General features: G+C 50.2%; 1 protein-coding gene across 1 annotated transcript in view; it reads right to left on the reverse strand.

The window, feature by feature from the left end:
* The window catches only part of CTNNBL1 (catenin beta like 1), an 85922-nt gene that overhangs the window by 43247 nt on the left and 26590 nt on the right, over positions 1-16085 (reverse strand). Inside the window, exons 5-10 of the mRNA XM_060277412.2 lie at positions 15961-16056; positions 11706-11799; positions 10141-10232; positions 8383-8455; positions 7997-8055; positions 6961-7109 (exon numbers count right to left, since the gene is read on the reverse strand). Of these exons, the coding sequence (XP_060133395.1) occupies positions 6961-7109; positions 7997-8055; positions 8383-8455; positions 10141-10232; positions 11706-11799; positions 15961-16056 (563 nt within the window). The remainder of the gene's footprint in view (positions 1-6960; positions 7110-7996; positions 8056-8382; positions 8456-10140; positions 10233-11705; positions 11800-15960; positions 16057-16085) is intronic.

Here is a 16085-nt window from a genome sequence, read left to right on the forward strand (position 1 = left end):
AGTGGCAAAGAGCAGTGGCGTCAGGATTAATTCCACCACCACTGCCCTTCCATAATGCGCTGTCCAACTTGACCATGCCGCGTGTTTCACAGCCAATGATGCAAAAGAGGGGCTGGGAAATGCAAAATACGATGGCACATGGGGTATGCGTTAGACTGCAGGTCTGTGGAATCATATGATCGTAGAGTTGGAAGGCACCGAAAGGCCATCTAGTCCAACCCCCTGCAACGCAGGAATCACAGCTAAAGAATCCCTGGCAGACGGCCATCCATCCAAACAACTAATCACAATTGGACCCCAGAGAAGGAGCTCAAGGCAGCACATGCATGTCACACTCTGTGACTCCATTTTATCCCAACAAAAATTCTTCGATGTAGGTGAAGCCACTTCTGAGATCTTAACACTGAGAGGTAAATTATTGCAACTCCAACTTAAATGTGCAACCATATTGCCAGCTGCTTTAATAGAAGCCTGCTCTTATTCATCTGTTTAAAATATTTCTCACAAGATGCCTCGAAGGGGTGCACAATGTAAAGCAATACAGAAAGCTACCCAAGAAATCCGAACCTTGTATGGTGGAGCAGGCCAAGTGAGTTGATGCTTGGATAGAACATCATTGTAAGACGAACCCATTTCACAGGCTACCCTTTTGGGTACTCAGCAGGGCAGCACAGAGCGTTTACAGGAAGGAGCCTGCTGGGGAAAGTAATCCACTCACCTCCTCCTCCCTCTCCCTCCTGCCCTTGCCACTTCCAGCTCTCCTTCTTCACCTTGCAAGCAATAATAAAAGGCTAAAAAAAAAGTTCGGGTTTTGGCTGGAGAACTTCAGGACTCCTTTTTCGGGGGAAGTAATTGCATATTGATCAGCATTTAGGCAGGTTGCAGGGAGTTGATCTCTGGAATATTCATTGGGTTTAAGTTCAGGCTTGTAGAGATCAATAGCTGTTTGACTGGACTGTCTCAGGTTGATTTTATTTGAAATATTTATTCTACTAGAGGGCAAGCAGTTTATCTTAGTCTCATCTTGGGCTTATTGAAATCTCTCTTGGGTGAGAACTAATTCAGACACCACAGCCTGGGAGCCTCACCAAACGAGCGACTGGCCTGGACCTTAAAAAGACCAGGAACAAACTCATTGCACCGACAACTCCCTGGCACTGGAAACCCACCAGGCCAAGCACAACTCATGCGGAGGCTCAAAAAACCTCCTGGCTTTCCTACATGTCCAAAACTGAAAGAAATGGGCATGGTGATTTATTAAGCACTCAGCAGGTCCCCATGCACAGCTAGTGCGCTGCCTTTGGCTTTGTGAGTCACAAGTTGAGCAAGCAGACAGTGGAGTGAAGGTGGATCAGCCTCCAAGATAGACAAGAGGACAGCCACAGGGATGGCGATGGTGGCGGAGGGTTCCAGGAACGAGGCCGTCCGAAGAGTGCTTCAAAAAGCACCCAGAAACCACTCTTGGCAGACTGTTTGCTACATGCTCTGCAGCTGTTAGGAGTCAAGGGCAGCCCCTGTGTGGCAGTCTAACCTCCAGAATTAGAGAGGTGGGAACTGCAGCGGCTGGGTCCAGCCTCTCCTTCCCTCCCCAGGTACCTTGAAATCCTGGCAATCTATGCAAGAATGCCTTCAGAAGCACCCACAGGGCATTGGTGCCAAATGACCAAGAACATACGAAGAGCTTGCTAAGTCAAGCCAGTGGCCTCTCTCATGCAGCCTCCTGTTCTCCCAGGGGCCGACCAGGTGCCCATTATGGGAAACCCGCAAGCAGGATTCGAGCACAAGAGCAGCCCTCTCCCCTCCTGTGGCCTCCCAGCAACTAGTCTTCAGAAGCACTGCTGTCAAACCCTGCCCATCAGGCAACTCCTTTCCTTGTCCCTGTCATGAAGGAGGACAAAAGGCCCCAAGGAAACTCCCCCAAAGGGCTGTTATCGCAGGATGTTTGCAGAAGGGTGCGCATTAGGAAACAGTGGCACGAGGCTCTGATTCCGCTAGATAAACACAGCGTGAGGCTGTGCTGAAAGGAAATTTCAGTAGATACACATTAATTTTCAGGTTTCCAAGGAGCTGATGTGACATGAAAACAAGAGACGTAATGAAATATTTTTGCAGGGGCTGCTGCAGTGCGTTCTGCATGCAAACGCACTCCTGACTTTCCTGCATTCTTCCTGACTGGGCCCACAACCCTCTTCGCATGTACGCTGCAGCCAGCAAAGGTGGTCAAAGGAAGCCACCACAAATGGCTTTGCAAAAGGACCCCCCCCCCCCGGCCAAGAAAAGCTTTATGAGCCTTCTTCCCCCCCACACTCAATAAGTTTCTCCATTTCCCCTATGTGCTTCCTGGCACTTTAAAGTCAAGACAAGCTCATTCCCTGCTTGCTATAAATACAGGGTGAGGCCTTCCCAGGCAGCTGCTTGAGAGAAGGAAGGTTTCTCTTCCACACAAGGGGTGGAAAAAGTCGTGCCAATGCTCCCAAGGCGCTTGACAATGTGATTCTCTCTCTCTCTCTCTGCAAGCCTCAGAAGGACACCTCACTTTCTCTCCTGGAAGCCTCAGGCAGCTCCCAATCTGGAGAAAGAAATTGAATTGTGCTTGGGGAGAGACCTTAATTGGATGTGACATTTCTAAACCTCCAGTTGGAGGCCACCAACTTGCAAACTGCATTTGCTCATTTGCAGCCAAGGCAAATACGCTCCCCACTGATGGAATGGAGTGCGCACAGGCAGGCAAGCAATCTCGCCTCCTCCCTGGCCTGGCCTTCTCTCCTCCTCACGTGGGACGCCATCCAATTTACAGGAAGGTGGTCCGAGGGCAAAGGCCCTCCCCGCGTCCTGTCTTGAATAAGCAAACAGGAATCCCACCGATGCAGACTCTTCACATTTGGACCAAAAGTGATGCAGCTCCTTCCAGCAGCCTCCCCTTGCCCTTCACAGAGAGAACATGCCCCATCTCCATACGGATGAGGCGCTCCTAACTGCCCCGCCCGCCTTCATGATCCACATTCACTCCAGAAATTCACATTCACTTTCTTGCTACTGAAACAAGCAACCTCAGTGCACTCTAGATGTAAGTAAAACCAGCGGAAGAACTGATATTCCAGCAATACCAGCTGCTGGAAGCCACTTGGGGGAGGGGAGTGTCCTTGTGCTTGGATCCTGCCTGTGGGAACTTCCCACAAGCCTCTGGTTAGCCACTGTGAGAACAGGATGCCACAGCCTGATCCAGCAGGGCTCTCATGTTCTTGTGCAGAGTCAGACTCATCAAGCTGTCTTCTCCAAGCGAGAGGAGCTCTCCTAGGCCATCTAGAAATGGTTCCAGCCCATGACCAGCTGCCGAAGATGCTTTCTGCTGGAGACGCCAGCAATTTATCCTGAGCCCTTCTGGGTGCAAAGCATGCATTTCACCACTAACCTATGAACCATTCCTCTGGCATGAAGGGAAGGATATATGCTGGAGTTTAATTCCTTCCCCTCTAGAACATGGAAGATTTAGAGTGCAGATTCTCACAACTTGCTGCACCAGGTTCGCCTCTAGCCAGTGGCAAAGCCTCTCATTGAAGCTAGTGGAATCTGAGGAGGAGGCAATGATGATGGTGATGATCTGCCCTTCACCACCAGGTCCAGGACAGGTCACAACTATTTAAAATTCAGATTTAAAATGAAAAAGATGACAGGGAAAGGGTAGGTTCCTGAAAACACGCATCTCAGGTGTCCAAGGCAGGGGTAGAGGTGCCTCTTCAGCAGTCACCCAAAGCTGCAGAGTGAAGAATCCAGATGCACCTCTGTGGGAAGGGAACGCCGCAACTTAGGGACTGCTGCAGAGAATGCCTCTCCAAGACTAAACCCTCCCCAAAATTCGGAGGGAGCTGGAACTAGCAATGGGGCTCTCTCTGCTGATCTCAACACCCGAGAAGGTTTGTAGGGAAGGAGGCAGTCTCTAGGGTACCTGGGGCCTAGCCGTTTAGGGGCTTCGAACGCTAGCGTGAGTGCCTTGAATTGAATGGGGCAAGGAAGTGGCAGCCAATGCTGCTGTCTTAGAACTGGAGCTGTAGGGGTTCTGAAGGCAACCCAGCCAGTAATCGGACCACTGCATCTCGGACCAGCTGGAAGTTCCAAGAGTCGTCTTCAAGGGCAACCCCAAGTATGTCACACTGTAATAATTTGGTCCAGATTCTGTGGGCTACAACTGCAGTCAGTCCCAACCAACGGCCAAGTATGATGCAGCTGCAATCCATAGCATATGGAGGCACTATGCCCTGGCCTGTAATATTTGGAGGCCGCGATGCTGTGCCATCTGAAGACTCACGAATACAGCAATGGGAAATGGCTGTGCATTTTGGGCTGTGCACAACTCCCCCCCCCCAATGCCTAGCCATCCCTATCAGGGAAAGAGACGTCCCACCCCATTCTATGGTGGAGGTAGAGGTGCTACAGCAGCAGCAGCAACAGATGGAGCTGCTGGTTTATTTACGCTTTGCCCTTCAGAGCTCCTTTTAAATGCAGCTGTGTCCAGGGAGAGATTTTCTCCTTGTTGTTATTTGCCAGCTAGTGGCAGGGAAGAGACGGGTGGTGAACAGCACAGCCCCCCCTCCCCACTCCACCCAAAAAGGAAGGGAAGCCATTAAAAAAAATTAAAAATTAAAATGCAAGGTCCCACCCATAGGGCTCAAGGACTCCAGGTGATTAGTTCTGCAAGGCTAGCCGTGCAAGCTTAGCGTTCAGAGGAGAAAAGGACAGGAAATCCAGGAGGCGGGGGGGGGGGGGGAGAGAGAGAGAGAGAGAGAAGAGAAGCTTCCCTCTTGTTCAGGGTTTCAGAGCTTTGCAGCTTTGCTTTAATTAGCCTTAAGAAAACTCAGCACTCCGGTCTGAATAATAATCCACGTTCCTGGTTATTTATTCAGTTCCCTGCTGCTGCTGCCGTTGCACATTACCAGCCTTAGTCTGCAGGAATAGATCATTTCTTGCCAGCCAGCACTTGCCAGCCACCTCTCTGCGCCGCTCAGCCCACCCAGGGAAAGCGAGTGAGCGAGTGAGTGGGCAGGCAGGCAGGCAGGCAGGAAGCCCTGGGCAGGGGCAAGGAGACCTGGATTCCAGAGGGGGCAAGGAAGGCATCGAGGGTGGGACTCGGGCACGCCAAGGGGGAACAAAAAAATGGGAGGGTACGGAAGCTGCTTCATTAAAAAAAGCTCACTCTTCGCAGGGTTAACAGAAGGGGGGAGGGGAGAGGAAAAGGGAGGCAGAGCTTTTTATCTACCTCCACAGAATGTCTGTCCATAGCCACTCGTGGGACTCGCAAGAAACAATGATTGAGCGGCCAGCAAAAGCCTCCAGCACAAAGCCTGGTTGGCAGCACTTTGATTCCAGCTGTGAATTTTGGGCATGCAAAAGACAAAGAAGTCTAACGTGACAAGTGTGTGCCTCGTGTACGCTGAGAGGAAGTGGGTAGGAGGGCTGCTGCCATTCAGACCCACCACCCTCACAGACACCGTAAGGCTCCAAATATGGGCACAGGCTGGGTGCCTTCAGCCCAGTACACCACCACCACCCCCGCCGCCCCAAAGCGTGAGCAGTTTGCACAGATGCCTTTGCCGCTGTAGATGCCAACATCTCTGGGAGGGCAGGAGCTGGCGGTAGAGGGAGGCGTCTCCAAACGGGCCTGCAGCCTTAATGACCATCATCAACATCTCAGGGTGCCATACAGGCCTTCAGTCTAGCACTTTGTGATAAGAACATAAGAAGAACATCTGCTGGATGAGGCCAATGGCCCACCTAGTCCAGCATCCTGTCCTCACAGTGGACAACCAGATGCCCCAATGCGAAATGCACAAGTAGGATCAGAGCTCAAAAGCAACTCTGCCTTCCTGTGGTTTCTGGCAGCTGGTATTCAGAAGCATTGCAGCCTCCCACCCTGGCTAGTCGGCCTCTCCATCGCCCTCTCCTCCATGCATCGGCCTAATCCTCTTTTCAAGACATCCTCCTGGGGCAGGAAGCAATCCCCTTGTCACAACAGCGCCACCGGCTATCGGTCAGTTTCCAGGCACAATTCAAAGTGCTGGTTCTGACCTATAAAGCCCTATATGGCGTAGGTCCAGGCTATCTGAAGAACCGTATTATTCCATATGAATCTGCTCAGGTTTTGAGATCTTTGGCAGAGGCCCTTCTCTCAGTCCTTGGTGGGGATGCGGAAGGGGGCCTTCTGGGTGGTGGCTGCTCCCAGGCAACTTTGGAACTCCCTCTTGCTGGGAGCTGAAGGCTTTCTTGTTCCAACAGACTTTGGGGAACTGACTGTTTTTAGCAAAAGGCCTGGTCCTATGTTGTTTTTATTGTAACGGTCTGTATATTCTAATAGGGCATACCTACACGTGCACATACTGTTAATAATTGCTTTTAAATGATTGTTTTCTGGCCGCTATGTTTTTATCTGTTTCAATTTTAGCTGTGAGCAGCCTTGAGTCCCTGGTCAGGGAAAAAGGTGGGATCGAAATGAATATAATACTAGTACTAATGTTGTTGTTGTTGTTGTTGTTTAGTCGTTTAGTCGTGTCTGACTCTTCGTGACCCCATGGACCAGAGCACGCCAGGCACTGTCTTGCACTGCCTCCCGCAGTTTGGTCAAACTCATGTTCGTAGCTTCGAGAACACTGTTCAGCCATCTCGTCCTCTGTCGTCCCCTTCTATTACTAATACTAATACTAGTATTAGTAATAGTACTAATACCCAACCCCTAGATCAGGCATGCCCAAACTGCAGCCCTCCAGATGTTTTGGCCTACAACTCCCATGATCCCTAGCTAACAGGACCAGTGGTCAGGGATGATGGGAATTGTAGTCCACAGCATCTGGAGGGCCGAAGTTTGGGGGTGCCTGCCCTAGATATATTGGTGGTGGTGGGAGTTGTGGGGAGGAAGGTCTCGCTGCCACAAGGCGCCAAGCACGGTGTCTCACGTCCGCCGGTTTTCACCTGAGCATGAGGTTCATCAGCTGCAGCCCCTCCCCCTTCAGGAAACGGTCCCGGTTGGAGCTCAGCATCAGTGAGGAGCAAAGGGAGTCAAAGAGGTTCTCCATCATCTCCTGCTCTTCTGCTGCACCGGGGTTGTGGCGCTTGAACACCTGCGTGGGGAGGAAGCCGGAAGGCTTTATTGTCTGTCTCGTCCCTCCCCGAAAAAGCAACAATCCCCCCCCCAAAAAAATATCATAAATATCAGTTGCACGTGTGCGCCCCCTAATTACTGACATCCAAGTGCAGTGAGGAAAATAAACTAGAGCAGCACAGGAAGACATTGGCAGGGGACCCACAAGGCCATATCCGGCTCGCACTGGGAGGTGGGGCTGGTCTGCTCTTTGCCAGCAATGCAAGGAGGTCCCTTAACAACCTGCATGCTGGAAGCTTTTTTTAAAAAAAGCCATTCTGTGCTGACACGGTGGCTGAAACAAGGGATTATGGAGGCTTCCTGGAGCAGCCGTGGGGGGGCGGGGTAGTGAAGGTGGTGTAATAGTGTCAGACTAGGACCTGGGAGACCAGGGTTCAAATCCCCACCCTCGGCCATAAAGCTTCCTAGCTGTGACCTTGGGGGCTACTCACTGCCTCTCTCAGCCTAGCCTACCTCCCAGGGTCGTTGTGGGGATTAAATGAAGAGGGGGAGGACCATGTGTGCACCACCTTGAACTCCTTGGAGAAAGGAGGGGGGGGCTATAAATGCAATGAAATAAATAAAGCAAGTAATGACAACCAAATTCTCCATGAATGCCCCAAGAAGCTGGCCTAGATTCCTTCCAACTCTACAATTCTATGATTCTTTTAAAGTCATCCAAGCTGGCAGCAAGCAAATGGGCAGTGCCGCCTCTCAGGATGGCAGGCACACGCCTCAAAGCGCATTGATGCTGCGAAGCACCTGCCTCCGCTGGGACCGGCTCTCTGCTCCTGCCCTTCCTCCCCAGTTCTAAAAGCCTGGCTCTGGGGCTCCCAATGGCAGAGAAGATGGCAGCGAATTACTCACAGATAACTGCTGAAGCAGCACATCGATTCCATCCAGTTCCCCGAGCAATTCCCTGTTGTCTACAGGAAGAGAGGGAGGGGGGGAATGAAGCCAACTGTCAGATTTTACAGCCATCTAACACCGATATATCAGCAAACAAAATCAATATGGCTTGACAGAGTACAGAAGCTGCAGAGAGCAAGAGGAGGGAAGGAGACAGAGAGTGAGCAGAAGGAAGGGGAAGCCAAAGGCAGGAGGGGTGAGACGCCGATGGGGAGGGAGGGAGGGAGGGAGGGAGGGAGGGAGGGAGGGAGAGAGAGAGAGGGGGGGGGGAAGCTGTCATAATCTGAAACAAGCCAGAGGCACAGCCCAGCAGAATATCAGTCCACGGAGGTCAGCTCTCTCACCGTCCTTATTCTGGAGGAGGATGGCCAGGACCTCGCTGCAGTAGAGCTTGTTGGCGTCAAACGGCATCTTGGCCTGTTGGAACAGTCAGAGCAGAGAAGCCCGTCAGGTAAGAGCATCAGGAGAGCATCTGCTAGATCAGGCCAGTGGCCCAGCAGGTCCAGCATCCTGCTTTCTCACGGAGGCCAACTAGGTGCCTGCGGGAAACCAGCAAGCAGGATCCGAGCATGAGGGCACTCAGCCTCCCTGTGGCTTCCAGGAATTTCCTCTGTGAATTTGTCTAATCCTCTTTTAAACCCTTCCAGGTTGGTGGCCATCACTGACTCCTGTGGGAGGGAGTTCTACAGCTGAACTATGGGCTGCGTGAAGGAGGACTTTTTTTTGTCGGTCCTAAACCTTCCAAAATTCAGCTTCACTGGATTTCCAGGAGTTCTTGTGCCATGGGAGAGGGAGGAAAACCTTTCCCGAGCCACTTTCTCCATGCCATGTGTGCTTTTATCAAATTCTATCATGGCACCTCTTACTCTCCCTTTCTCCAAACAGGGAGGAGAACCCTAGGAAGGTCACCAGATCTCTGCCCCATTAATGATCCTCCTCTATACTGGGATGTCTCTGCCACCTGGTCACATTTCATCAAACCCAGCGGAACCCTCCAGTGTGGGAAGTAAGAGGGGAAAGGAATGGATCCTGCATCGAGGACTGGGAATTTTAAAGGTGGCAAGGCGATGGTGCCTCAAAATGGAGGAGCTGCATTGCTATTTCCAGATGCCCCAGTTTCTAAGACATTTAGCTAGCAGGATAATTACAAAGCAGAGACCAGTTTTGTGCTCAAGACAGACTTGCGTAGAATAAAATTAGAATAGTGGGTTGAAAAAAAGAAGAGCAGAAATCATAGTTCTGTTATCACCTGCAACCAGACAATTACAAATGGCTTCTGCTAACAAGTGCATAGGGTCACAGAGGAACATTTCTGGGTTTCTGCAGCAGGCGGCATACTCCTTATAGGAGTGTGCAAGGGGACTTGTGGCAGCCAGAGAGCAGGAGAAGATGGAAGGACAATGGCTCTGTTCAAATGTAAAACTGAGCCCTTGAGCATTCCTGGTTCAGCCAGCTTCTCTGAAAGAAAAGGGGTGAAGGACAAGGATAGCGCAGACTGGGGGCACACTGTCTTCATTTGCCTCCTCATCCTAAAAGAAAGCACTTCTTCACACAGCACAGAGTTAAACTATGGAACTCCCTCCCACAGGAGGCAAGGATGAGCACCAACTTGGATGGCTTTCAAAGAGGACTGGACAAGTTCAGGGAATCAGAGAGGGCTGCCGATGGCTTCTAGCCATGCTGGTTCAGCTCTGCCCTCCACAGTTGGAGGCAGCATTGCTTCGGAATACACCTAACTTCTAGGACCTCTCCTGGTATTGATGTGAAGTTGACTGGTCAGTTGGTAGAACCTAAGTCTTCCCCCCTTTTTAAAGATGGGGACAACATTTGCCTGCCTCCAGTCTGCAGGGACTCCGCCTGTTCTCCAAGAATTCTCAAAGATGATTGACTCTGAGAATAAATCTGCAAGCTCCTTTAGTACCCTTGGGTGCAGATCATCAGGCCCTGGAGATCTGAGGTCATTTAAAGGAGGTGAGAGAAGAGCTGGTAAGGAAACTCCTATCTTGGGCTGCAGCTCCCTCCTTGCACCACAGACTGAGAGCTAACCAGGGGGAGCAATAAAAAGGGAGGGCAAGAGGTGCTAAAATCAGTGTCTGACTTGCCTTCAGCCTCTTGAGGAGCCACTGCATGAGGCCTTGCTGGGCAGCGTCTGAGCACATCTCTGGCCGGAACTCTGCCATGTTCTCAATGATAGCTTGGGAAGGAAGAGTGGGGAAGGAACAGGTAAGAAAGAGAAAGATATGGCACGGTTTTATTTCCTTTACAGATATTAAGGCACATGGTGACTCAGTGCTATCACAGTACATGCAAATTTCTGGCTCATTTAATACTATATAGAAACTTTATTCTCGATTAGGATGGAACTCACAGATGAAGAATACTTTCATATTTTATAAATCTTTATTATTTGCAAAGGGAATCTTTGTATGAATTAATATTTTACTATCCCTCTTTGGAGTTGCTCTTTATATTTGAACTATTGCCTCCGGAGCTGGGACACTTTATGGTTTAAACTTTTGATTCTTGGTGTGAGGAGGGGTTTCATCTTGTTAAGATTGCACTTTTGGGGTAGTTAATAAGTCAATAAAAAATTAAAAAGAAAATAAATATCCAGGTTTAAACCAGGATTCATAATTATGAACACACACACCCTACCCCCCCCCCCAAAAAAACCCACCAGCTGCTCTTCTTGAATTGGTAAAAAGCCTTACATAGAAGAGGGTCTTTTGTTTTTGTGGCATTTTTTTCTCTGTTGACAAACCAACCAACTCTGACACAAATGCCATTGCTTGGGGATCAGTCTTTGCAAAAATCACCCAGGAAGCGCGATTCTGTGTCTGGAAAAGGCATTTCTTGGTTGCTGCTTGCTCTGTTTATGGGGAGAAGCAACCTCCTTTTCCAGCATCCAAATAAAGTGAAGAACTCTCCATACATGGAGAGAGAGAGAGAGAACCTCAAGTTCCTGCATCCCCCGCCACTCCCCCAGCTGCAAAATTCCATTTTCGTCTATCCACATCTACACCTCAATATAGCTATTGCACCCAGAAGGAATTGCAGATTCCCAGACTCCAGCACCAAGTCTTCAGGCATTTTCCTTCCCTCTTATCTCCTTCACAGGTATATCTAGTCAGCAAAATATCAACCTTTTTTTTTTTAAAAAAAAGAGAGCAGAAGATGACAGATTCAGAGGGGCTGCTGGCCATTATATTGTGGTGGAGCCAATTTAACCGATTGCTCCAAGGAAACAGGGCGCTTAGGTGGATTGTCATCTGATTCCAGCACCCGGCTGCAAGGGAAACATCAGTATGAATGAAAGCAGGGTAGTTGCAGGTATACCTCCACTCATTATTTCCACTCAATAATGGATGGCTGAAAGTATGTCCCTACATTCCTAATGTTACGTGAAAGTCCTCGCTATGGAACAAGGTGAGCGGTGGAGTTCTTAGTCAGCTGGTTGCCTTCAAATATACTGCTAAGAGATAGCACAGGTGACATTTTAAAGGCCTGGCTGCACTCTAAGACCTGCTCCCAGACCCCTAGACCAGCAGGCACATCTGCTCTCAAATGGGATTCACCACATGGAGCTCTATAAACATTATAAAACAGTGACACACATCCGTGTCCTTGCCGACTGGGTCCATGATGATGTCCCTCAAGCCCTCCTTACCCAGAGTGTTATGGACACCATCTGCCTCCTCCTTGACACTTTCATCCAAGCGCTCCAGATTCTGGACCAGCAAGGCAACCACCTGCCCGTCAACCTGAGCCACAAAAGAGAGAGATTTAAAGGTTAGGAGAGGGGGTCCTAAGGGAGGGGGAGTGGCAGAAATCAGTGCAAAGCAGAGGAGTTGGTGGGAAGTCAGAAGTCAAAACATAATAATAATTATAACAACAACAACCAACACTGCAGTGAGATGTGCTCTGATAAGGGAACAAGCTGGCTCTCAAAGCTTCACACCCACCCCAGCAAACTCCATTGCAGTGCTTCCCCCTTAATTAATTGGACAACTTTCCTATGTCAGACACAACAGAAAAACACCTGAAGAATGTGAACCTTGTCACAAGTCTGCTATTCCCTAAATCATGCCTTGATTGACTTATAATCTCCCTGAATTCCAAAGTGCCAAGCGGAACAACCCAACTGGGCATCAGCTGCCTGTCAGCCTTGAAAGCAATTGCCAGTTGCGGAGGGAGCAGAATCCAAGGGCCAGCAATTACGCATAATGAAAGCCTTAGGGAAGAAATGTCGCCTTTTCAAAAGGGGGAGGGGGGGATACACACACACCAAGCGATCATTCCCTGCCTTTTATGATGTAGCCTACACAACGAATGCAGCTGAAGGCAACTTTATCTGATTAAAATTATCTTTGGACACGAACAACATTCACTCTGAGCACAATTTAGCAAGCCAAGACATCTGCTATTATGCTGCAGCCGATTTCACTGAGCTGGTTCTCGTTTTTTATTTTTATTATTTACTGAATTTAAGAATGCAAGAAGAGCCGGCTGGGGCGGAACAAAAGGGGCCCATCTACCCAGCATCCTGTTCTCACAGGGGGCGACCAGATGCCCCAATGGGAAACCCACAGGCAGGATTCAAAAGCAAGTGCCCTCTCCCCTCCTGCAGTTCCAACAACTGGTACTGAGATGCACTGCAGAGCAGAGCCCTTGTGGCAAGGAGACATCGACAGCACTGCGGGTGAACCTTAGGGTGGGAAAACCTAAGAGCAATGTGTTTAGGCTATGCAAGGATGATCCACAGGACCCTGAGTTCTTGGGTGGGTAGGAGTCCACAGGATGAACCTGAAGCAAGGAGAGTCAGTGATGGTGTGGGGGGTTCGTGTCGGACTAAGACCTGGGAGACCAGGGTTCAAATCCCCACTCAGCCATGAAGCTCCCCGGGTGTGACCTTCGCCCAGTCGCTGCCTCTCAGTCTAACCTACCTCACAGGGTTGTTGTGGGGATTAAATGAAGGGCGGGTGAACATGGTTCCCTCCCTTGAGCTCCTTGGAGGAAAAGGTGGGGTATAAATGGAATAAATAAGTGCAGTAAGTTATAAGTTTCCTTGATGCTCCATCCTAAAGATTTGCTGGCACAAGAATTGTTCAAGAAAGCATCCCCTGGAAACTACCCATGTGGACAGAGCTGAACATGACTCACTCCTGCCCTTCCAGCAGATCTGACTAGATAGAATCATAGAGTTGGAAGAGACCACAAAGGCCATCCAGTCCAACCCGCTGCCAAGCAGGAAACACCATCAAAGCATTCTTGACATATGACTGTCAAGCCTCTGCTTAAAGACCTCCAAAGAAGGAGACTCCACCACACTTCTTGGCAGTAAATTCCATTCCATTGCTCCGTGTCCGCTTCTCTGGAGCAGCAGAAAACAACCTTTCTCCCTCCTCCATATGGCATCCTTTTATATATTTGAACATGGCTATCATATCACCCCTTAACCTTCTCTTCTCCAGGCTGAACATACCCAGCTCCCTAAGCCGTTCCGCATAAGGCATTGTTTCCAGGCCTTTGACCATTTTGGTTGCCCTCTTCAGGACACGTTCCAGCTTGTCTGTATCCTTCTTGAACTGTGGTGCCCAGAACTGGACACAGTACTACAGGTGAGGTTTGACCAGAGCAGAATAAAAGGTAAAGGTAAAGGGACCCCTGAGCATTAGGTCCAGTTGTGAGCGACTCTGGGGTTGCGCACTCATCTCGCATTATTGGCCGAGGGAGCCGGCGTATAGCTTCCAGGTCATGTGGACAGCATGACAAAGCCGCTTCTGGCAAACCAGAGCAGCACATGGAAACGCCGTTTACCTTCCCGCTGTAAAGGTAAAGGGACCCCTGACCATTAGGTCCAGTCGTGACCGACTCTGGGGTTGCACGCTCATCTCGCATTATTGGCCGAGGGAGCCGGCGTATAGCTTCCAGGTCATGTGGCCAGCATGACAAAGCCGCTTCTGGCAAACCAGAGCAGCACATGGAAACGCCGTTTACCTTCCCGCTGTAGCGGTTCCTATTTATCTACTTGCATTTTGACGTGCTTTCGAACTGCTAGGTTGGCAGGAGCTGGGACCAAGCAACGGGAGCTCACCCTGCCACAGGGATTCGAACCGCCGACCTTCTGATCAGCAAGCTCTAGGCTCTGTGGTTTAACCACAGCGCCACCTGGGCATTTTAACGTGCTTTTGAACTGCTAGGTTGGCAGGAGCTGGGACCAAGCAACGGGAGCTCACTCCGTCACAAGGATTCGAACCGCCGACCTTCTGATCAGCAAGCCCTAGGCTCAGTGGTTTAACCACAGCGCCACCTGGGTCCCTAAAGAATACAGAGCAGAATACAATGGTACTATTACTTCCCTTGATCTAGACGCTATACTCCTATTGATGCAGCCCAGAATTGCATTGGCTTTTTTAGCTGCTGCATCACACTGTTGACTCATGTCAAGTTTGTGGTCTACCAAGACTCCTAGATCCTTTTCACATGTACTGCTCTCAAGCCAGGTGTCTCCCATCCTGTATTTGTGCCTTCCCTTTTTTTTGCCCAAGTGTAGTACTTTACATTTCTCGCTGTTAAAATTCATCTTGTTTGCTTTGGCCCAGTTGTCTAATCTGTTAAGGTCATGTTGAAGTGTGATCCTGTCCTCTGGGGTATTAGCCACCCCTCCCAATTTGGTGTCATCTGCAAACTTGATCCGTTAAGACACCCTACCCAGTTCCACAGACCAGAGAGTCCTCACACCTCGTGGGGTGTGAAATCATGTTAGCAGGCACTCCAGTGACCTTGGCTCGAATGTCCAGAAGGTAATTATTCCCGTAAAATAAAGGGGAGCCGTTCAGAAGTCAACCGTGACCCATTTCGCTCAAGGTAGACAATAAAGCACTCTCGAAACCCAGCTATTGTCAGCAAGCTTGGAAGAAAGGAGCAGGCACAAAAGGAGCTTTTGTCCAGGTTTATTGCTTCTCTGCGCAACAGATTCAGAACACAGCCTCGACACCCACTTCTAGTTTTCCCCCCACCCACTCAGCCTCGCCATCTCATTCATTCGGCCCGCTCTTGTAACGAAGAGCCGGTGATTAAAAAAGCTCAGAGGCCAGCCAGGAGAACTCGTTTGGGGCAACGGTAATTAACCTCTGGAAGGTAACATCACAAACGGAGAGACAGGAGAGATTGCCAGGGAGAAGGTTGCAGCCGCTGCTCTTCTCCTCCAGACTGACAGCTCCCTGCCCTCTCCACCCCCGCAGAGCAGCCAAAAGGCCGCAGAGCAGCCCAGGTGTTTCACCAGCGCAGCAACCCCTTCCCCTCGAAACGGAGGGTGGAAATGCTCACATTGAGATGTTCGCACTAGCACTGACAGCCGGCCTGGCGTCCCTTCCTCACAGCCCCATAGAGCCCGCTCAGCTCAGCAGTTCTGGACAGCTAGAACTCAAGAATCCCCCCCAGGAAAAGCACCCGGGAAAGGCGAGCTTCTGGTTAGAGCATGGATGCATTCCCCACAGTCAAGGAGGAGCGCCCTTCAACTATGTCAGCCGCTTTGCCTACCGAGGGGCTGCAAGAGAGAGATGGAAGGGGAGCTCAGCAGGTTGCTTGGTTTCATGAGTGAGGAGAGGGGTGTTGCACTCAGGGCCCATGAGATTCAGCTGTGAGAACAGGATGCTGGACTAGGCGGGTTCTTGGCCTCACCCTGCGAGGCCTTTTGCATGCTCTCACGAGAACAGCAAATGACAATACACACTGGCCCTGACCCTCTTCTTTCAAGCCAAGTGCTTGCCTTTGAAAGCACTGCTCATCTCTCAATAGTCACAACCTCCGCCAAACAGATGATTGTGCATGGCCAGGGTAAGAAAATCCTGGCTTGGTGTTACAAGGAAATGCAAGCCAAGAGCCGACCACAGGTGGTCTGGCCAGAAGGGGCTACTCACCAGCGCGTCTATGAGGACCTCAGCTCCTTCCTCACTTTCATGGAGGGTGTCGATGTCTGTAAGCTCCTGCAGAAGATCCACCACAGCTATAGACACATGTACAGAACGTTAAGGTTTTTCAAGTA

The sequence above is a fragment of the Zootoca vivipara genome, chromosome 7, assembly GCF_965207765.1.
Source record: "Zootoca vivipara chromosome 7, rZooViv2.hap1.1, whole genome shotgun sequence".
NCBI classification, from domain to species: domain Eukaryota; kingdom Metazoa; phylum Chordata; class Lepidosauria; order Squamata; family Lacertidae; genus Zootoca; species Zootoca vivipara.